Source organism: Octopus sinensis, linkage group LG18 (genome assembly GCF_006345805.1).
Source record: "Octopus sinensis linkage group LG18, ASM634580v1, whole genome shotgun sequence".
Taxonomy (NCBI): domain Eukaryota; kingdom Metazoa; phylum Mollusca; class Cephalopoda; order Octopoda; family Octopodidae; genus Octopus; species Octopus sinensis.
In genome coordinates this window covers 10,976,094-10,998,599 of record NC_043014.1, presented here as the reverse complement: position 1 = coordinate 10,998,599, position 22,506 = coordinate 10,976,094, and the positions used below count along the sequence as shown (strand labels likewise).

Genomic DNA, 22,506 nt, shown 5'->3' with positions numbered 1-22,506 from the left:
ACGCATGTCTGTGGAATGCTCAGCTGCTTGCATGTTAAATGAAGGCGCATGGTTTGGTTTGGTGGTTAGGGTATTCAGCTCACAATCATAAGGTTGTGAGTTCAATTCCCAGCTATACGCTGTGTCCTTGAGCAAGACATTTTATTTTTCATGTTGCTCCAGTTCACTCAGCTGGCAAATATAAGTAGTACCTGTATTTCAAAGGGCCACCCATGTCACACTCTGTGTCACGCTGAATCTCCCTGAGAACTACGTTAAGGGTACATGTGTCTGTGGAGTACTCAGCCACATGCATGTTAATTTACAAGCAGGCTGTTCCATTGATTGGATTAACTGCAACCCTTGTCATCGTAACTGACAAAATGCCACCAGTTTGTATTTAAAATCACTTATATTTTTAACATATATAACAGGCATAGGAGTGGCTGTGTGATAAGTAGCTTGCTTACGAACCACATAGTTTCGGGTTCAGTCCCACTGCGTGGCACCTTGGGCAAGTGTTTTCTACTATAGCCTCGGGCCGACCAAACCCTTGTGAGTGGATTTGGTAGACGAAAACTGAAAGAAGCCCGTCGTATATATATATATATATATATATATATATATACACACATATATATATGTGTGTGTGTGTGTGTGTATGTTTGTGTGTCTGTGTTTCTCCCCCCCAACATCGCTTTGTGTGTTTAATTCCCCATAATTTAGTGGTTCGGCAAAAGAGACCGATAGAATAAGTACTAGGCTTGCAAAGAATAAGTCCTGTGGTTGATTTACTCCAGCATGGCCACAGTCATATGACTGAAACAAGTAAAAGAGTATATATAAATGTTGTCCTTCCTAATTACACTCTTCTGTTCATTTCCAGGGAATTGTTAAACAAGATGTACTAGTAGTGGCTCCTAACAGAGGAAATCCTAAATTTAAAGATCTATATATACGACCAAACATAGTTTCAAAAAGAATTTCAGGAACGCTCGAAGCCCACACAAACGGTTTGTTTTCCTCTTTCTGGTTTTCATAATTTTAACCTTTCAGCATTGAAGCTGGCCATATCTGGGCCAAAATATTCTACCTGTTTTATGTTCAAAGTTGCCAGATCAGGCCTCTCACACCTGTCCTTCAATGTCATTCTTAAAAATAAGCAATCCTCAAAATCTTGAAGCTATGAGATGATGTATGACTAATTCAAAGCAATGTAAATAAATAAATAAGGCGCAGGAGTGGCTGTGTGGTAAGTAGCTTGCTAACCAACCACATGGTTCCGGGTTCAGTCCCACTGCGTAGCATCTTGGGCAAGTGTCTTCTGCTATAGCTCCGGGCCGATCAAAGCCTTGTGAGTGGATTTGGTAGACGGAAACTGAAAGAAGCCTGCTGGTGTGTTTACGTCCCCGTCACTTAGCGGTTCGGCAAAATGAGACCGATAGAATAAGTACTGGGCTTACAAAGAATAAGTCCCGGGGTCGAGTTGCTCGACTAAAGGCGGTGCTCCAGCATGGCCGCAGTCAAATGACTGAAACAAAGTAAAAGAGTAAAACAGAGTATTGTTTGACTGGATAATCTGTTTTCAAGATGTTGAAGTTAGGTCTTTATTTGTTGGTTCTGAGAAAAGAGGTGTTTGTCTTTGCTACATGACCCAGGTGAAATAATCAAACTTTGACATGTTGAAACTTGTTTGTAAGTGCCCCATCATAATTGAGTAGGCCTATGATCAGAGGCATGGGCATAGGATTGGCCTTGTGGTAAGTAGCTTGCTTACCAACCACATGGTTTCGGGTTCAGTCCCACTGCGTGGAACCTTGGGCAAGTGTCTTCTCGGGCCGACCAGAGCCTTGTGAGTGGATTTGGTAGACGGAAACTGAAAGAAGCCTGTCGTATGTATGTATATATATATATATATATACATATATATATGTATAGCCGTGCCTGGCCCCGTGCCAGTGGCACGTGAAAAGCACCATCCGTTCGTGGCCGTTGCCAGCCTCGCGTGGCTCCCGTGCCGGTGGCACGTAAAAAGCACCATCCATCCATGGCCGTTTGCCAGCTCTGTCTGGCGCCTGTGCGGGTGGCACGTAAAAAGCACCCACTACACTCATGGAGTGGTTGGCGTTAGGAAGGGCATCCAGCCGTAGAAACACTGCCAGATCAGACTGGGCCTGATGCAGTGATTGAGTGGATTTCATCCAGATAGTTTTGGCTGAGGAGCTACAAGTGGATTTTTTTGTAAGTAAAATTACATTTAATTCATTAATAGCGAAACAATTGTCCCAAAATAATCTGTATTTTTGTTATTTTTTATTTGCCTGTTCGTGTGAGCTAACAATCGTACTGACTTCATGGGAAACATGTATTTTTGTGGTTGAAACCTTTTGGATTAACTAGTGCTAGAGTGAGCCATATAGTGACCACTCTCTTATATTTATTTTGTATAAAATATTATAATATATTACAAATATTATAATAATCCAGGTTTCTCGGAGCACTGGGCCACTTGGTGTTGAATAGATATACTATTAAATTAGTATCTAATTCTCTCACCCTTATTAATTAATTATATATATATATATATATATATATATATATATGTATGTATGTATGTATGTTGTGTGTCTGTGTTTGTGCCCCCAACATCGCTTGATAACTGATGCTGGTGTGTTTACGTCCCTGTAACTTAGCGGTTCGGCAAAAGAGAATGATAGAATAAGTACTAGGCTTTCAAAGAATAAGATAATGGTGATGATGATGTATGATATTTTCTTCTTTTTTTCTAGGATTCCGTTTCACTTCAATACGTGGTGATAAAGTTGATATTCTCTACAATAACATAAAACATGCATTCTTTCAACCCTGCGATGGTGAAATGATCATTTTGTTACACTTTCACTTAAAGGTAAGTCCACCACTTCCATATTTATTAACTGATATGTCCCCTGAAAATGCTTTTTGTTGCTTTCCCCTTCATTTTTATGTTAGTGTCCATCATATTTGTTGTTTTTAGGATTATAGTGAAGATGTCCCAAGGGATGGATTTCATGTTTAAGTCTAGCAGTGTTCTGCTCTTGGACAAGTCCTCTGCATGTGTACCTTCTCCAGTACTCTCTCTACAACCTAGAATTGTCCATACCCTCCCCTGCCACTGTTCAATAGAGTACCGGAACTTCAGCTACCATAACCAGACTTGAGATGAATACTGGAGTGGTTTCCTTTTGCCTTCTTCAGGCAGGTGGGAATTGAACTCAGGATGTAGAGAGCTGCAAGATACACAGTAAAGCTTTTCTGCCAATGGGCCAATGAATTTGGCAGGCTTCTGCCCGCAGAGCAATGGGAAACGAAGTGTCTTCTTCAGGAACACAATGCTCCGTCCAGTCTAGGAATTTAAACCTATGATGAGCTGGTGGCTCGTAAAAAGCACCATTTGAGCGTGATTGTTACCAGTGCTGCCTTACTGGCACGTGAAAAGACATTCGAGCGAGGTCCTTGCCAGTGTCGCTGGACTGGTTCCTGTGCAGGTGGTACGTAAATAACACCATTTGAGCGTGGCCGTTGCCAGTACCATCTGAGTGGCATGTAAAAGCACCCACTACACCCTCGGAGTGGTTGGCATTAGGAAGGGCATCCAGCTGTAGAAACTCTGCTAGATCAGATTAGAGCCTGGTGTAGCCATCTGCTTTGCCAGTCCTCAGTCAAATCGTCCAACCCATGCTAGCATGGAAAGCGGACGTTAAACGATGATGATATCCTTGTGATCTTGAGTGTAATACCTTAACCACTAGGCTACGTGACTTCACAGGCCTGTATGTTAATGCATTTCAGACCATAATATATTTTCTCTATACTGACTCCAGTTTGTGTGATAAGACTTCTGCTTGTTGCTTTTCATTAGTTAATGTTTTGTTTTGTCTTGCCTATTTAAATTTGTGCCAAAATTTCAATTTAATCTTCTCTTTCGCAGCATGCCATTCTATTTGGCAAGAAGAAACACATAGATGTGCAGTTCTACACAGAAGTTGGTGAGATCACTACAGATTTAGGTAAACATCAACACATGCATGATCGAGACGACTTACGAGCTGAACAGGTAGGTTTACGTTTCAATCCCATCTGACTCACATTGTTTAACCCTTTTGCTACCATATTTCTGTTAAGACACATTGTGTTTCTTTCAATTAATTCTAAATATTACAAAGAATTTAGTAAAATAACTTAAGTTATCATTAAGCTAGTGTTAGGAACATAAATTGTGACTAAGGTTTGGTGGAAGATTTTAATTCAGAACTTTTGAAAACGGAGACATTTGTACTACAGAACCAGAGCTGGTTTCAGCCAGGTTGGTACCAAAGGGGTTAAGAATTGTTTCTCTATTATATATTTTAACCCTTTTCTTACCATATTTCTGTTGAGATGCTCTGTTTTTCTTTCAATTAATTTTAAATATAACAAGAAATTTAGTAAAATAACTTAAGCTAGTGTTAGGATCATAAATTGTGACTAAGGTTTGGTGGAAGATTTTAATTCAGAACTTTTGAAAACAAAACGTACTACAGAGCCAGAGGTGGTTTCGGGTGGGTTGGTATCAAAAGGTTTGAACTATCAGGAAACACATGACAACATTTCTGCCACTTCAGTTTCTTTTCATTTTATTGGGGCTAATTTGTTAACTTACATTTACTGAATTTACTTGTGTTGGTGGCTCTGCTGGTCCCTTGTAAAAAGCATCCAGTCCACACTGTAAAATGGTTGGTGTTTGCAAGGGCGTCCAACTGTAAAACAAAAACAGAGCTTTATTTACATTATTTACATTTGACGGATATTTGTCCTCATCTTGTTTGTTGTTAACACAATGTTTCGGCTGATACAGCCTTCATCAGGTGTCTTGGGGAAATTTCGAACCTGGGTTCTCATTCCCAAGGTATTTTTCTGTTATTATTATCATCTTTCAGGTCACTGCTTGCAATCAAACTCGGAATCTTGGGGTTAGTAGCCTGTGCTCTTAACCTCAATATTCTGATTTTGATTCCAGACAGTGACCTTAATAATAATAATAATAATAATAATAATGATATTAATAGTAATAATAACATTGAAAAATACCTTAGGAATGAGAATCCAGGTTTGAAATTTCCCCCCAAGAAACCTGATGAAGGCTGGAGGGTATATCAGCTGAAACGCGTTAACAAGAAACAAGATGAGGACAAATATCCGTCAAATATAAATAACGTAAATAATGTACATAATTCCTCATCTCTTAAATATAGAACTGAAAAAAGAACTTGCCAAAATTGACCGTACCTGGGTTGGTGCTATGTAAGAAGCACTCTGTCCTCTCTGTGGAGCAGTTGGTGTTAGGAAGGGCATCCAACTGTAAACAGACAGTGAAGCATGGTACAGCCTTCTGGCTAGCCAGCTTCTGTCAAACTGTCCAACTCATGCCAACATGGAAAGCGGATATTGAATGATGGTGGTGATAAGTTGTACCATTTTATACTTGGTGTTAACTGAAAAAGCTCTGTGATGGGACTTAAATATGGGGCAAGGCTAAAACTATGGACGGCAAAAAATTTTGTACGGAAACTTAATACTAAATTAAGGGTACAACTTACAACAAATAAATGTGGTTAGTATAGCAACAGAAAAATAGTGAAACCTGAGGGATATTTAAAGGGAATCAATGGAATATATTGCTAGGGATGTAGTGAATACAGCAGGTCGTCCTACGATCCAAGGTAAGCACAACAGGTTGTCCTACGATCCAGGGTACTTTGAATGGGCTGGGGCTAGCTTCATATAACCAGCCCCAGCCCATTCAAAGTACTTTGGATTGTAGGGCGACCTGCTGTGCTTGAGGAGACCTATTGAATCAAGTACATCAACATTAAAATCAAATGGAAATTGTAGTTGTGATACCTATTTCTTTACTATCCTCAAGGATAGTAGCGATGGGCGAAATACCGCTAAACATTTTGCCCGGCGTGCTAACGATTCTGCCAGCTCACCGCCTGTAGTGTGATACCTGTGCTGGTGTCATGTAAAAAGCACCAACCAATCGTGGCCATCACCAGCCTCCTCTGACCCCTGTGCCAGTGGAACGTAAAAAGCACCCACTACATTCATGGAGTGGTTGGCATCAGGAAGGGCATCCAGCTGTAGAAACACTGCCAGATCAGACTGGAGCCTGGTGCAGCCTCCTGGCTTCCCAGACCCCTGTCAAACCGTCCAACCCATGCTAGCATGGAAAACAGACATTAGACGATGATTAGGAAGTAATTAATTGGGAATAACATTGGAAAATTTATAGTAGACGTTTTGTTTTCTAATTCTGTTATTGAGTTTGGGATGTTCACAGCCAACCTGGACTGGCAGTGCTCTACTGATTCTGCCATCCACCCACCATATTTATTCGTTTCTGGCATGTTTTATGCATACTTTTAACCCTTTTACTGCAGAAATCAGATATATCCACTCAAAATTTCTGCAGTTTATATATATATATATCAATCTATTCTTTTGTTGGGGAAGGTTATGTTCAAAACTGTTTCTCATTGTGATACTACGGCCAGTTTATTGCAGGAAGTACCAGTTCTATTTTGCGTTAGATGTTTAGCTGGGATAACCATGGAATTTAATTTCACAGTTAAAAAGTTAGGCGTTAATATTTCATTTGTATATCTAAATACTGGATAACAACAATAACATAGAAAAATACCTTAGGAATGAGAACCCAGGTTTGAAATTTTCCTAAGACACCTGGTGAAGGCTGGAGGGTATATCAGCCAAAATGTTAACAAGTGTTAACAACAAACAAGATGAGGACAAATATCAGTCGAATATAAATATTGTAATATGTACTAATAGCATCATAGTTATGCAACCTGGAGCTAAACAGCAACCATTATTGCATTAAATACTCACACACTTTTATGAGAAAATATTACAGGTGTAATACAGCCTCCATCAATCTGTTGTAATATATTCCAAAGAGGGCTCATTGTGTTTCTTCGTCTAAATATTCCAAAATTGTACCCCCTTTTAAGTATTTGGCAAACTAAATATTCAACATCAGTATACTACATTTAGGTTTGGACATACCTCACATTGGCCATAATAATAATAATAATAATAATCATCATCATCATCATTTAATGTCTGTTTTCCTTGCTGGCATGGGTTGGACAGCTTGATAGGAACTGGTATGGCCAGAGGCTGCTCCGGGTTCCATAGGCCGTTTTGGTTCAGTTTCTACAGCTGGATATCCTTTGTAATGTCAACCACTCCACAATGTGTATTGGGTGCTTTTTATGTGTCACCATCACCCATGCGTTTTAAGTGACACTGGCACCAGTACCCACACCATTACTTTTTACATGACACCTTGGTACCTTGGTTTAGGATCTCAATTCTGTTTTGGTAGGCGGCTAATAAATATTCTACAAAATACATGCAGGATACAATATCTTTCGTAAAATGGTCACATTTGGGCTTGATTGGCCATAAGAATATTTGAATTGCCAAAAGTTGCCCACAAGCTAATAAATATACTTCAAAATGAAAGGCGGTGAGCTGGCAGAACCGTTAGCACACCGGACGAAACGCATAGCGGTATTTTGTCAGTTGCTGCGTTCTGAGTTCAAATTCTGCCGAGATTGACTTTGCCTTTCATCCTTTCGGGGTCAATTAGATAAGTACCAGTTACACACTGGGGTCCGTTTGTCCTCTCTGTTTTTAGCCCCTTGTGAGTAGTAAAGAAATAGGTATTTTGTCAGCCACTACGTTCTGAGTTCAAATTCCGCCGAGGTTGACTTTGCCTTTCATCCTTTTCGGGGTCGATTAAATAAATTTCCAGTTATGCACTGGGGTCGATGTAATCGACTTAATCCATTTATCTGTCCTTATTGGTCCCTTTTATATTTAGCCCCCTGTGGGCAATAAAAAAAAAATACTTCAAAATATATGGATAATATCATACCTTCCATAAAATACTCTACATTTTGAATTGAGTTAACTGGTCATATCTCATACTTCTTTAAACTTACATTAAACCCTTCAGTAGATAGATTAGTCTGTCAAATGCAATACTTGTTTAATCACATTGTTTTGAAGTAATCCTGTATTATCTCATAGTTTTGAGATTTTGATGATGCGATTGTATATTTTTAGAATGACATCTGGCCAATCCAAGGGTGAAAGGCTAGATCTCGCCAATCTGAACATAAAACGGGTAGAATATTTGGGCTGGATATGACTGGTTTAAGTACTAAAGGGTTAAAGCAGGAAATCCTTTCTTTATGATTTTTGTAAGTGGCAATTAAATATCCTCTAATTATCTCTGCTGTTGACTCGGTAACTTATTGAAATGTTGCTTTTCGTTTGTTTTTGTATTGACAGGCTGAACGAGAACTTCGAAATAAACTAAAATCTGCATTTAAAACATTCTGTGAAAAAGTCGAAAGCATCACAAAACAAGAAGTTGAATTTGACACTCCTTTTAGAGAGCTTGGCTTTCACGGGGCACCATTTAGAAGTACTGTACTTCTGCAGCCAACCAGTGGCTGTTTAGTGAACCTCACTGACTGGGTAAGTTTTTTTTTCTCTTCTCTTTTCTCTTTTACTTGTTTTTGTTCCAGTCATTTGACTGTGGCCATGCTGGGGCACCGCCTTTTAGTCGAGCGAATCGACCCCGGGACTTATTCTTTGTAAGCCCAGTACTTATTCTATCGGTCTCTTTTGCCGAACTGCTAAGTTACGGGGACGTAAACACACCAGCATCGGTTGTCAAGCGATGTTGGGGGGACAAGCACAAACATAAAACCACACACACACACACACACACACACACACACACACACTCACACACACATATATATATCATCATCATCATCATCGTTTAGCGTCCGCTTTCGATGCTGGCATGGGTTGGATGGTTCAACTGGGGTCTGGGAAGCCAGAAGTCTGCACCAGGCCCAGTCTGATCTTGCAATGTTTCTACGGCTGGATGCTCTTCCTAATGCCAACCACACACACGATGGGCTTCTTTGAGTTTCCATTTACCAAATCCACTCACAAAGTTTTGGTCGGCCCGAGGCTATAGTAGAAGACACTTGCCCAAAGTGCCACGCAGTGGGACTGAACCCGGAACCATGTGGTTGGTAAGCAAGCTACTTACCACACAGCCACTCCTGCGCCTATTCCGATCATGAATGCAACACCTTAACCACCGAACCAAGAGCCTCCACAAGGCCACATGGCTTAGTGGTTGCATGGTATGTTTACAAAACAGATCTGTTAATCTTCAATTTTTTTCCTTTCTTCCTCCCTCTTTTTTTTTTCAGCCTCCATTTGTGGTGTCTCTTGATGAAGTAGAACTTGTTCATTTTGAACGTGTACAATTCCATTTGAAGAATTTCGATATGGTATTTGTTTTTAAAGACTACAGTCATAAAGTGGCCATGGTCAATGCTGTCCCAATGAACATGCTGGATCATGTCAAAGAATGGCTAAAGTAAGTCTCACAGATTATTTCGGCTTCCTTGTTTTAGTTATAATAGTTGTATACTGTCAATTTAACGTGACAGTAGGGGATTACACCACCGCTGTTTAGCCCTAGGAAGCATCGAAAGCTTCCTGTCGGCTTCGACACATTTACTGTGTCCTTTGAGGCTTCCTAGGGCTAAACAGCGGTGGTGTAACCCCCTACTGTCACGTTAAATTGACAGTATATAACTATTATATCGCCCCACCACCGTACATATCTCTATGAGATATTTAGAAATTTGTGGAAGCGCAATGGCCTAGTGGTCAGGGCAGCGGACTCGCAGTCGTAGGATCGCGGTTTCGATTCCCAGACCGGGCGTTGTGAGTGTTTATTGAGCGAAAACACCTAAAAGCTCCACGAGGCTCCGGCAGGGATGGTGGTGATCCTTGCTGTACTCTTTCACCACAATTTTCTCTCACTCTTACTTCCTGTTTCTGTTGTACCTGTATTTCAAAGGGCCGGCCTTGTCACTCTCTGTGTCACGCTGAATATCCCTGAGAACTACGTTAAGGGTACACGTGTCTGTGGAGTGCTCAGCCACTTACACGCTAATTTCACGAGCAGGCTGTTCCGTTGATTCAACCAGAACCCTCATCGTCGTAACCGACGGAGTGCTTCCGAAATTTAGAAATTTAATATTTCTGACTTGTTTTAGTTATTTTGCATAATTGATGTATGGTGGTATTGATTGGGTATTGAACAATCTGATTGATGTTTCTGTTAAAATCCTCAAGGGTTAAACTAATCCGATAAGACATTTGCGATTTGGATTTTCATGTAACTTATGCTGTTTTCTCTCTCTCTCTCTCTCTCTCCATTTCAGTTCCTGTGATATTCGATACACTGAAGGTATTCAGAGTTTGAACTGGACTAAAATCATGAAAACAATTACTGATGATCCTGAGGGCTTCTTTGACAATGGGGGCTGGAGTTTCCTGGACCCTGAGAGTGAAGTAAGCTTTTTTTTTTTTTTTCAACAATGGGCCCTTGGGGATTTCCTGTGTTGGCTACAAGAGATCGGCAAATAATAATAATAATAATCCTTTCTACTAAAGGCATGAGGCTTGAAATTTTAGGGGAAGAGACTAATCAATTACATTGACCCCTATATTCAGTTGGTACTTATGTTATTGACTCTGGCGAAATTTGAACTCAGAACATAGAGACGGATGAAATGTCACTAAGCTTTTCACCCAGAGTGCTAATGATTTTGTCAGTTTGCCACAATAATAATAATAATAATAATAATAATAATAATAACGATTTAACATCTGCAGATGGGATAAGTGAAGAAAATGTCGACAAATATCTATATATATATATAAAACTGAAGTTGTGTGGTGTCTGTCTCCTACGATTTAGATTCCCAACTACTCCCCCATTTTGCCGTGCAGTTTACCCACAAGCCCTTCTGGGTATTAGCGTGCGTCTACGATGAGTCTACGATTTTAAAAATAATTTACCATCATTTATTTCCATTTTTAGTGCATTTTTGCTATTATATAAGGGAAGTAACTCTCTAAAACTGCTTATAGAGTTATTTCCCTTACAAACCCGAGCAACGCCGGGCGATACTGCTAGTTATGTATAAAGCAATGTGTAACAACATTGATTTCTTTCATAAAGAAAAGCTTGTTTGATTTGTGGGCCAAATTATGTTTTTGTGAAACATAAGAAATAGAAGTGATATATATATATATATATATATATATATATATAAATTCTATAATTTCGAGTATAATTATAATTAGGGTTCAGAAAAAATTTGCTTCACCACATACCGAAATTTAGAAATAGCAGTTAAAACTAACTATTTCATTGCCATAAGAAAATCTCCCAGACAGCAAGTTTTGTGGTGAAGCAAATTTTTGCTGAACTCTAATTATAATTATACTCACAATTATAGAATTTTTGTATAAGTTTACCAATAATGGTTCTTTTAACATATCGAACTACTTGGTAAAATTATTAATTATTAATTAATTAATTTTAACCGTTATTACATATATATATATATATATATATATATATATATACTGACTTCAGTAAGTAACAGTACTGCTTTATTGTGGGAGTCATTAAATCAGTAATGACTGTGGTAAATTAACTTAAATATTTGTATTACCATTGTGGAGAAGTATTGAAGCCTTGCATAGAAGCAGCTCTTGGTCAGGAGCCCTTTTGGTCAAGTATTCCAGCCATAATCATACTCACTTCTGAACAGCAGGGATTAATCATCATCGTTTAACATTTGCCTTCCATGCTGACATGGGAGGGATGGTTTGGCTAGGCAGAAACCTGCACCAGACTTCTGCAACTGTTTCGGCAGGAATTTTTACAGCTGGATGCCCTTCCTAACACCAACTGCTCTGCCAAGTGGACTTAGGGCTTTTAATGTGGTACAAGCACAGGCGAGGTCAGTTTTGGCAAGGCTTTTACAGCTGGATGCCCTTCCTAACACCAACTGCTCTGCCAAGTGGACTTAGGGCTTTTAATGTGGTACATGCACAGGCGAGGTCAGTTTTGGCAAGGCTTTTACAGCTGGATGCCCTTCCTAACACCAACTGCTCAGCTGAGTGGACTTACTGCTTTTAATGTGGTACAAGCACAGGCAAGGTCGGTTTTGGCAAGGCTTTTACAGCTGGATGCCCTTCCTAACACCAACTGCTCAGCTGAGTGGACTTACTGCTTTTAATGTGGTACAAGCACAGGCGAGGTCAGTTTTGGCAAGGCTTTTACAGCTGGATGCCCTTCCTAACACCAACTGCTCTGCCAAGTGGACTTAGGGCTTTTAATGTGGTACAAGCAAAACAGGCAAGGTCAGTTTTGGCAAGGCTTTTCAGCTGGATGCCCTTCCTACACAACACAACTCAACCTCCACCAAGTGGACTTACTGCTTTTAATGTGGTACAAGCACAGGCGAGGTCAGTTTTGGCAAGGCTTTTACAGCTGGATGCCCTTCCTAACACCAACTGCTCAGCCAAGTGGACTTAGGGCTTTTAATGTGGTACAAGCACAGGCGAGGTCAGTTTTGGCAAGGCTTTTACAGCTGGATGCCCTTCCTAACACCAACTGCTCAGCTGAGTGGACTTACTGCTTTTAATGTGGTACAAGCACAGGCGAGGTCAATTTTGGCAAGGCTTTTACAGCTGGATGCTCTTCCTAACACCAACACTGCTCAGCTGAGTGGACTTAGGGCTTTAATGTGGTACAAGCACAGGCGAGGTCAGTTTTGGCAAGGCTTTTACAGCTGGATGCCCTTCCTAACACCAACTGCTCAGCCAAGTGGACTTACTGCTTTTAATGTGGTACAAGCACAGGCGAGGTCAGTTTTGGCAAGGCTTTTACAGCTGGATGCCCTTCCTAACACCAACTGCTCAACCAAGTGGACTTACTGCTTTTAATGTGGTACAAGCACAGGCGAGGTCAGTTTTGGCAAGGCTTTTACAGCTGGATGCCCTTCCTAACACCAACTGCTCAGCCAAGTGGACTTACTGCTTTTAATGTGGTACAAGCACAGGCGAGGTCAGTTTTGGCAAGGCTTTTACAGCTGGATGCCCTTCCTAACACCAACTGCAACTGCTCAACCAAGTGGACTTACTGCTTTTAATGTAGTACAAGCACAGGCGAGGTCAGTTTTGGCAAGTCTTTTACAGCTGGATTCCCTTCCTAACACCAACTGCTCAGCAAGTGGACTTAGGGCTTTTAATGTGGTACAGCACAGGCGAGGTCAGTTTTGGCAACGCTTTTACAGCTGGATGCCCTTCCTAACACCAACTGCTCAGCTGAGTGGACTTGCTGCTTTTAATGTGGTACAAGCACAGGCGAGGTCAGTTTTGGCAAGGCTTTTACAGCTGGATGCCCATCCTAACACCAGCTGCTCAGCTGAGTGGACTTACTGCTTTTAATGTGGTACAAGCACAGGCGAGGTCAGTTTTGGCAAGGCTTTTACAGCTGGATGCTCTTCCTAACACCAACTGCTCAGCTGAGTGGACTTACTGCTTTTAATGTGGTACAAGCACAAGCGAGGTCAGTTTTGGCAAGGCTTGTACAGCTGGATGCCCTTCCTAACACCAACTGCTCAGCTGAGTGGACTTACTGCTTTTAATGTGGTACAAGCACAGGCGAGGTCAGTTTTGGCAAGGCTTTTACAGCTGGATGCCCTTCCTAACACCAACTGCTCAGCTGAGTGGACTTACTGCTTTTAATGTGGTACAAGCACAGGCGAGGTCAGTTTTGGCAAGGCTTTTACAGCCGGATGCCCTTCCTAACACCAACTGCTCAGCTGAGTGGACTTACTGCTTTTAATGTGGTACATGCACAGGCGAGGTCAGTTTTGGCAAGGCTTTTACAGCTGGATGCCCTTCCTAACACCAACTGCTCAGCTGAGTGGACTTACTGCTTTTAATGTGGTACAAGCACAGGCGAGGTCAGTTTTGTCAAGGCTTTTACAACTCGATGCCCTTCCTAACACCAACTGCTCAGCTGAGTGGACTTACTGCTTTTAATGTGGTACAAGCACAGGCGAGGTCAGTTTTGGCAAGGCTTTTACAGCTGGATGCCCTTCCTAACACCAACTGCCCAGCTGAGTGGACTCACTGCTTTTAATGTGGTACAAGCACAGGCGAGGTCAGTTTTGGCAAGGCTTTTACAGCTGGATGCCCTTCCTAACACCAACTGCTCAACCAAGTGGACTTACTGCTTTTAATGTGGTACAAGCACAGGCGAGGTCAGTTTTGGCAAGGCTTTTACAGCTGGATGCCCTTCCTAACACCAACTGCTCAGCTGAGTCGACTTAGGGCTTTTAATGTGGTACAAGCACAGGCGAGGTCAGTTTTGGCAAGGCTTTTACAGCTGGATGCCCTTCCTAACACCAACTGCTCAGCCAAGTGGACTTAGGGCATTTAATGTGGTACAAGCACAGGCGAGGTCAGTTTTGGCAAGGCTTTTACAGCTGGATGCCCTTCCTAACACCAACTGCTCAGCTGAGTGGACTTACTGCTTTTAATGTGGTACAAGCACAGGCGAGGTCAGTTTTGGCAAGGCTTTTACAGCTGGATGCTCTTCCTAACACCAACTGCTCAGCTGAGTGGACTTAGGGCTTTTAATGTGGTACAAGCACAGGCGAGGTCAGTTTTGGCAAGGCTTTTACAGCTGGATGCCCTTCCTAACACCAACTGCTCAGCCAAGTGGACTTACTGCTTTTAATGTGGTACAAGCACAGGCGAGGTCAGTTTTGGCAAGGCTTTTACAGCTGGATGCCCTTCCTAACACCAACTGCTCAGCCAAGTGGACTTACTACTGCTTTTAATGTGGTACAAGCACAGGCGAGGTCAGTTTTGGCAAGGCTTTTACAGCTGGATGCCCTTCCTAACACCAACTGCTCAACCAAGTGGACTTACTGCTTTTAATGTAGTACAAGCACAGCGAGGTCAGTTTTGGCAAGGCTTTTACAGCTGGATGCCCTTCCTAACACCAACTGCTCAACCAAGTGGACTTACTGCTTTTAATGTGGTACAAGCACAGGCGAGGTCAGTTTTTGGCAAGGCTTTTACAGCTGGATGCCCTTCCTAACACCAACTGCTCAACCAAGTGGACTTACTGCTTTTAATGTAATACAAGCACAGGCGAGGTCAGTTTTGGCAAGGCTTTTACAGCTGGATGCCCTTCCTAACACCAACTGCTCAACCAAGTGGACTTACTGCTTTTAATGTAGTACAAGCACAGGCAAGGTCAGTTTTGGCAAGTCTTTTACAGCTGGATTCCCTTCCTAACACCAACTGCTCAGCCAAGTGGACTTAGGGCTTTTAATGTGGTACAAGCACAGGCGAGGTCAGTTTTGGCAACGCTTTTACAGCTGGATGCCCTTCCTAACACCAACTGCTCAGCTGAGTGGACTTGCTGCTTTTAATGTGGTACAAGCACAGGCGAGGTCAGTTTTGGCAAGGCTTTTACAGCTGGATGCCCATCCTAACACCAGCTGCTCAGCTGAGTGGACTTACTGCTTTTAATGTGGTACAAGCACAGGCGAGGTCAGTTTTGCAAGGCTTTTACAGCTGGATGCTCTTCCTAACACCAACTGCTCAGCTGAGTGGACTTACTGCTTTTAATGTGGTACAAGCACAAGCGAGGTCAGTTTTGGCAAGGCTGTACAGCTGGATGCCCTTCCTAACACCAACTGCTCAGCTGAGTGGACTTACTGCTTTTAATGTGGTACAAGCACAGGCGAGGTCAGTTTTGGCAGGCTTTTACAGCTGGATGCCCTTCCTAACACCAACTGCTCAGCTGAGTGGACTTACTGCTTTTAATGTGGTACAAGCACAGGCGAGGTCAGTTTTGGCAAGGCTTTTACAGCCGATGCCCTTCCTAACACCAACTGCTCAGCTGAGTGGACTTACTGCTTTAATGTGGTACATGCACAGGCGAGGTCAGGTTTTTTGGCAAGGCTTTTACAGCTGGATGCCCTTCCTAACACCAACTGCTCAGCTGAGTGGACTTACTGGGCTTTTAATGTGGTAACACAGCACAGGCGAGGTCAGTTTTGTCAAGGCTTTTACAACTCGATGCCCTTCCTAACACCAACTGCTCAGCTGAGTGGACTTACTGCTTTTAATGTGGTACAAGCACAGGCGAGGTCAGTTTGGCAAGGCTTTTACAGCTGGATGCCCTTCCTAACACCAACTGCCCAGCTGAGTGGACTCACTGCTTTTAATGTGGTACAAGCACAGGCGAGGTCAGTTTTGGCAAGGCTTTTACAGCTGGATGCCCTTCCTAACACCAACTGCTCAACCAAGTGGACTTACTGCTTTTAATGTGGTACAAGCACAGGCGAGGTCAGTTTTGCAAGGCTTTTACAGCTGGATGCCCTTCCTACACCAACTGCTCAGCTGAGTCGACTTAGGGCTTTTAATGTGGTACAAGCACAGGCGAGGTCAGTTTTGGCAAGGCTTTTACAGCTGGATGCCCTTCCTAACACCAACTGCTCAGCCAAGTGGACTTAGGGCATTTAATGTGGTACAAGCACAGCGAGGTCAGTTTTGGCAAGGCTTTTACAGCTGGATGCCCTTCCTAACACCAACTGCTCAGCTGAGTGGACTTACTGCTTTTAATGTGGTACAAGCACAGGCGAGTCAGTTTTGGCAAGGCTTTTACAGCTGGATGCTCTTCTAACACCAACTGCTCAGCTGAGTGGACTTAGGGCTTTTAATGTGGTACAAGCACAGGCGAGGTCAGTTTTGGCAAGGCTTTTACAGCTGGATGCCCTTCCTAACACCAACTGCTCACCAAGTGGACTTACTGCTTTTAATGTGGTACAAGCACAGGCGACGGTCAGTTTTGGCAAGGCTTTTACAGCTGGATGCCCTCCTAACACCAACTGCTCAGCTGAGTGGACATTACTGCTTTTAATGTGGTACAAGCACAGGCGAGTGGCAGTATTTTTGCAGGCTTTTACAACTCGATGCCCTCCTAACACCAACTGCTCAGCTGAGTGGACTTGCTTTGCTTTTAGGAGGTTAAAAGTACAGGAGGCGACAGGGATGGTGCAATTTTGGCAGCTTAGTTACGCTGGATGCCCATCCTAACACCAGCTTCTCAGCTTGAGTTGGACTTACTGTGCTTTTAATGTGGTACAAGCACAGGCGAGGTCAGTTTTGGCAAGGCTTTACAGCTGGATGCTCTTCCTAACACCAACTGCTCAGCTGAGTGGACTTACTGCTTTTAATGTGGTACAAGCACAAGCGAGGTCAGTTTTGGCAAGGCTTTTACAGCTGGATGCCCTTCCTAACACCAACTGCTCAGCTGAGTGGACTTACTGCTTTTAATGTGGTACAAGCACAGGCGAGGTCAGTTTTGGCAAGGCTTTTACAGCTGGATGCCCTTCCTAACACCAACTGCTCAGCTGAGTGGACTTACTGCTTTTAATGTGGTACAAGCACAGGCGAGGTCAGTTTTGGCAAGGCTTTTACAGCTGGATGCCCTTCCTAACACCAACTGCTCAGCTGAGTGGACTACTTACTGCTTTTAATGTGGTACATGCACAGGCGAGGTCAGTTTTGGCAAGGCTTTTACAGCTGGATGCCCTTCCTAACACCAACTGCTCAGCTGAGTGGACTTACTGCTTTTAATGTGGTACAAGCACAGGCGAGGTCAGTTTTGTTAAGGCTTTTACAACTCGATGCCCTTCCTAACACCAACTGCTCAGCTGAGTGGACTTACTGCTTTTAATGTGGTACAAGCACAGGCGAGGTCAGTTTTGGCAAGGCTTTTACAGCTGGATGCCCTTCCTAACACCAACTGCCCAGCTGAGTGGACTCACTGCTTTTAATGTGGTACAAGCACAGGCGAGGTCAGTTTTGGCAAGGCTTTTACAGCTGGATGCCCTTCCTAACACCAACTGCTCAACCAAGTGGACTTACTGCTTTTAATGTGGTACAAGCACAGGCGAGGTCAGTTTTGGCAAGGCTTTTACAGCTGGGTGTAGCCCTTCCTAACACCAAGCTGCTCAGCTGAGGGTCTACTAGGGCTTTTAATGTGGTACAAGCACAGGCGAGGTCAGTTTTGGCAAGGCTTTTACAGCTGGATGCCCTTCCTAACACCAACCTGCTGACAGACCAAGTGGACTTAGGGCAGTTTAATGTGGTACCAAGCACAGACTGCGAGGGTCAGTTTTGGGCAAAGGCTTTTTACAGCTGGATGCCCTTCCTAACACCAACTGCTCAGCGAGAGTGACTTACTGCTTTTAATGTGGTACAAGCACAGGCGATGGTCATTTGGCAAGGCTTTTACAGCTGGATGCTCTTCCTAACACCAACTGCTCAGCTGAGTGGACTTAGGGCTTTTAATGTGGTACAAGCACAGGCGAGGTCAGTTTTGGCAAGGCTTTTACAGCTGGATGCCCTTCCTAACACACAACTGCTCAACCAAGTGGACTTACTGCTTTTAATGTGGTACAAGCACAGGCGAGGTCAGTTTTGGCAAGCTTTTACAGCTGGATGCCCTTCCTAACACCAACTGCTCAGCAAGTGGACTTACTGCTTTTAATGTGGTACAAGCACAGGCGAGGTCAGTTTTGGCAAGGCTTTTACAGCTGGATGCCCTTCCTAACACCAACTGCTCAACCAGTGGACTTACTGCTTTTAATTGTATACAAGCACAGGCGAGGTCAGTTTTGGCAAGGCTTTTACAGCTGGATGCCCTTCCTAACACCAACTGCTCAACCAAGTGGACTTACTGCTTTTAATGTGGTACAAGCACAGGCGAGTCAGTTTTGGCAAGGCTTTTACAGCTGGATGCCCTTCCTAACACCAACTGCTCAACCAAGTGGACTTACTGCTTTTAATGTAATACAAGCACAGGCGAGGTCAGTTTTGGCAAGGCTTTTACAGCTGGATGCCCTTCCTAACACCAACTGCTCAACCAAGTGGACTTACTGCTTTTAATGTAGTACAAGCACAGGCGAGGTCAGTTTTGGCAAGTCTTTTACAGCTGGATTCCCTTCCTAACACCAACTGCTCAGCCAAGTGGACTTAGGGCTTTTAATGTGGTACAAGCACAGGCGAGGTCAGTTTTGGCAACGCTTTTACAGCTGGATGCCCTTCCTAACACCAACTGCTCAGCTGAGTGGACTTGCTGCTTTTAATGTGGTACAAGCACAGGCGAGGTCAGTTTTGGCAAGGCTTTTACAGCTGGATGCCCATCCTAACACCAGCTGCTCAGCTGAGTGGACTTACTGCTTTTAATGTGGTACAAGCACAGGCGGCGGGTCAGTTTTGGCAAGGCTTTTACAGCTGGATGCTCTTCCTAACACCAACTGCTCAGCTGAGTGGACTTACTGCTTTTAATGTGGTACAAGCACAAGCGAGGTCAGTTTTGGCAAGGCTTGTACAGCTGGATGCCCTTCCTAACACCAACTGCTCAGCTGAGTGGACTTACTGCTTTTAATGTGGTACAAGCACAGGCGAGGTCAGTTTTGGCAAGGCTTTTACAGCTGGATGCCCTTCCTAACACCAACTGCTCAGCTGAGTGGACTTACTGCTTTTATGTGGTACAAGCACAGGCGAGGTCAGTTTTGGCAAGGCTTTTACAGCCGGATGCCCTTCCTAACACCAACTGCTCAGCTGAGTGGACTTACTGCTTTTAATGTGGTACAGCACAGGCGAGGTCAGTTTTGGCAAGGCTTTTACAGCTGGATGCCCTTCCTAACCAACTGCTCAGCTGAGTGGACTTACTGCTTTTAATGTGGTACAAGCACAGGCGAGGTCAGTTTTGTCAAGGCTTTTACAACTCGATGCCCTTCCTAACACCAACTGCTCACTGAGTGGACTTACTGCTTTTAATGTGTACAAGCACAGGCGAGGTCAGTTTTGGCAAGGCTTTTACAGCTGGATGCCTTCCTAACACCAACTGCCCAGCTGAGTGGACTCACTGCTTTTAATGTGGTACAAGCACAGGCGAGGTCAGTTTTGGCAAGGCTTTTACAGCTGGATGCCCTTCCTAACACCAACTGCTCAACCAGTGGACTTACTGCTTTTAATGTGGTACAAGCACAGGCGAGGTCAGTTTTGGCAAGGCTTTTACAGCTGGATGCCCTTCCTAACACCAACTGCTCAGCTGAGTCGACTTAGGGCTTTTAATGTGGTACAAGCACAGGCGAGGTCAGTTTTGGCAAGGCTTTTACAGCTGGATGCCCTCCTAACACAACAACTGCTCAGCCAAGTGGACTTAGGGCATTTAATGTGGTACAAGCCACAGGCGAGGTCAGTTTTGGCAAGGCTTTTACAGCTGGATGCCCTTCCTAACACCAACTGCTCAGCTGAGTGGACTTACTGCTTTTAATGTGGTACAAGCACAGGCGAGGTCAGTTTTGCAAGGCTTTTACAGCTGGATGCTCTTCCTAACCCCAACTGCTCAGCTGAGTGGACTTAGGGCTTTTAATGTGGTACAAGCACAGGCGAGGTCAGTTTTGGCAAGGCTTTTACAGCTGGATGCCCTTCCTAACACCAACTGCTCAACCAAGTGGACTTACTGCTTTTAATGTGGTACAAGCACAGGCGAGGTCAGTTTTGGCAAGGCTTTTACAGCTGGATGCCCTTCCTAACACCAACTGCTCAGCCAAGTGGACTTACTGCTTTTAATGTGGTACAAGCACAGGCGAGGTCAGTTTTGGCAAGGCTTTTACAGCTGGATGCCCTTCCTAACACCAACTGCTCAACCAAGTGGACTTACTGCTTTTAATGTAGTACAAGCACAGGCGAGGTCAGTTTTGGCAAGGCTTTTACAGCTGGATGCCCTTCCTAACACCAACTGCTCAACCAAGTGGACTTACTGCTTTTAATGTGGTACAAGCACAGGCGAGGTCAGTTTTGGCAAGGCTTTTACAGCTGGATGCCCTTCCTAACACCAACTGCTCAACCAAGTGGACTTACTGCTTTTAATGTAATACAAGCACAGGCGAGGTCAGTTTTGGCAAGGCTTTTACAGCTGGATGCCTTCCCCTAACACCAACTGCTCAGCTGAGTGGACTTAGGGCTTTTAATGTGGTACAAGCACAGGCGAGGTCAGTTTTGGCAAGTCTTTTACAGCTGGATTCCCTTCCTAACACCAACTGCTCAGCCAAGTGGACTTAGGGCTTTTAATGTGGTTACAAGCACAGGCGAGGTCAGTTTTGGCAAGGCTTTTACAGCTGGATGCCCTTCCTAACACCAACTGCTCCTGAGTGGACTTACTGCTTTTAATGTGGTACAAGCACAGGCGAGGTCAGTTTTGGCAAGGCTTTTACAGCTGGATGCTCTTCCTAACACCAACTGCTCAGCTGAGTGGACTTAGGGCTTTTAATGTGGTACAACACACAGGCGAGGTCAGTTTTGCAAGGCTTTTACAGCTGGATGCCCTTCCTAACACCACTGCTCAGCCAAGTGGACTTACTGCTTTTAATGTGGTACAAGCACAGGCGAGGTCAGTTTTGGCAAGGCTTTTACAGCTGGATGCCCTTCCTAACACCAACTGCTCAGCCAGTGGACTTACTGCTGCTTAATGTGGTACAAGCACAGGCGAGGTCAGTTTTGGCAAGGCTTTTACAGCTGGATGCCTTCCTAACACCAACTGCTCAGCTGAGTGGACTTAGGGGTTTTAATGTGGTACAAGCACAGGCGAAGTCAGTTTTGGCAAGTCTTTTACAGCTGGATTCCCTTCCTAACACCAACTGCTCAGCCAAGTGGACTTAGGCTTTTAATGTGGTACAAGCACAGGCGAGGTCAGTTTTGGCAACGCTTTTACAGCAGCTGATGCCCTTCCTAACACCAACTGCTCAGCTGAGTGGACTTACTGCTTTTAATGTGGTACAACACAGGCGAGGTCAGTTTTGGCAAGGCTTTTACAGCTGGATGCTCTTCCTAACACCAACTGCTCAGCTGAGTGGACTTACTGCTTTTAATGTGGTACAAGCACAGGCGAGGTCAGTTTTCGGCAAGGCTTTTACAGCTGGATGCCCTTCCTAACACCAACCAGCTGCTCAGCTGAGTGGACTTACTGTTTTAATGTGGTACAAGCACAGGCGAGGTCAGTTTTGGCAAGGCTTTTACAGCTGGATGCTCTTCCTAACACCAACTGCTCAGCTGAGTGGACTTACTACTGCTTTTAATGTGGTACAAGCACAGGCGAGGTCAGTTTTGGCAAGGCTTTTACAGCTGGATGCCCTTCCTAACACCAACTGCTCAGCTGAGTGGACTTACTGCTTTTAATGTGGTACAAGCACAGCGAGGTCAGTTTTGGCAAGGCTTTTACAGCTGGATGCCCTTCCTAACACCAACTGCTCAGCTGAGTGGACTTACTGCTTTTAATGTGGTACAAGCACAGGCGAGGTCAGTTTTGGCAAGGCTTTTACAGCCGGATGCCCTTCCTAACACCAACTGCTCAGCTGAGTGGACTTACTGCTTTTAATGTGGTACAGCACAGGCGAGGTCAGTTTTGGCAAGGCTTTT

The 22,506-nt window shown here is 43.8% G+C and overlaps 1 protein-coding gene across 2 annotated transcripts in view; it reads left to right on the top strand.

Annotated features, from left to right (window-relative positions):
• Positions 1-22,506, top strand: part of LOC115221367 (FACT complex subunit SPT16) — an 88,448-nt gene that overhangs the window by 48,552 nt on the left and 17,390 nt on the right. For both annotated transcript variants that reach the window (XM_036510708.1, XM_029791540.2), the window contains exons 18-23: positions 866-992; positions 2,769-2,887; positions 3,950-4,075; positions 8,380-8,568; positions 9,324-9,493; positions 10,350-10,479. In XM_036510708.1, the coding sequence (XP_036366601.1) occupies positions 866-992; positions 2,769-2,887; positions 3,950-4,075; positions 8,380-8,568; positions 9,324-9,493; positions 10,350-10,479 (861 nt within the window). The remainder of the gene's footprint in view (positions 1-865; positions 993-2,768; positions 2,888-3,949; positions 4,076-8,379; positions 8,569-9,323; positions 9,494-10,349; positions 10,480-22,506) is intronic.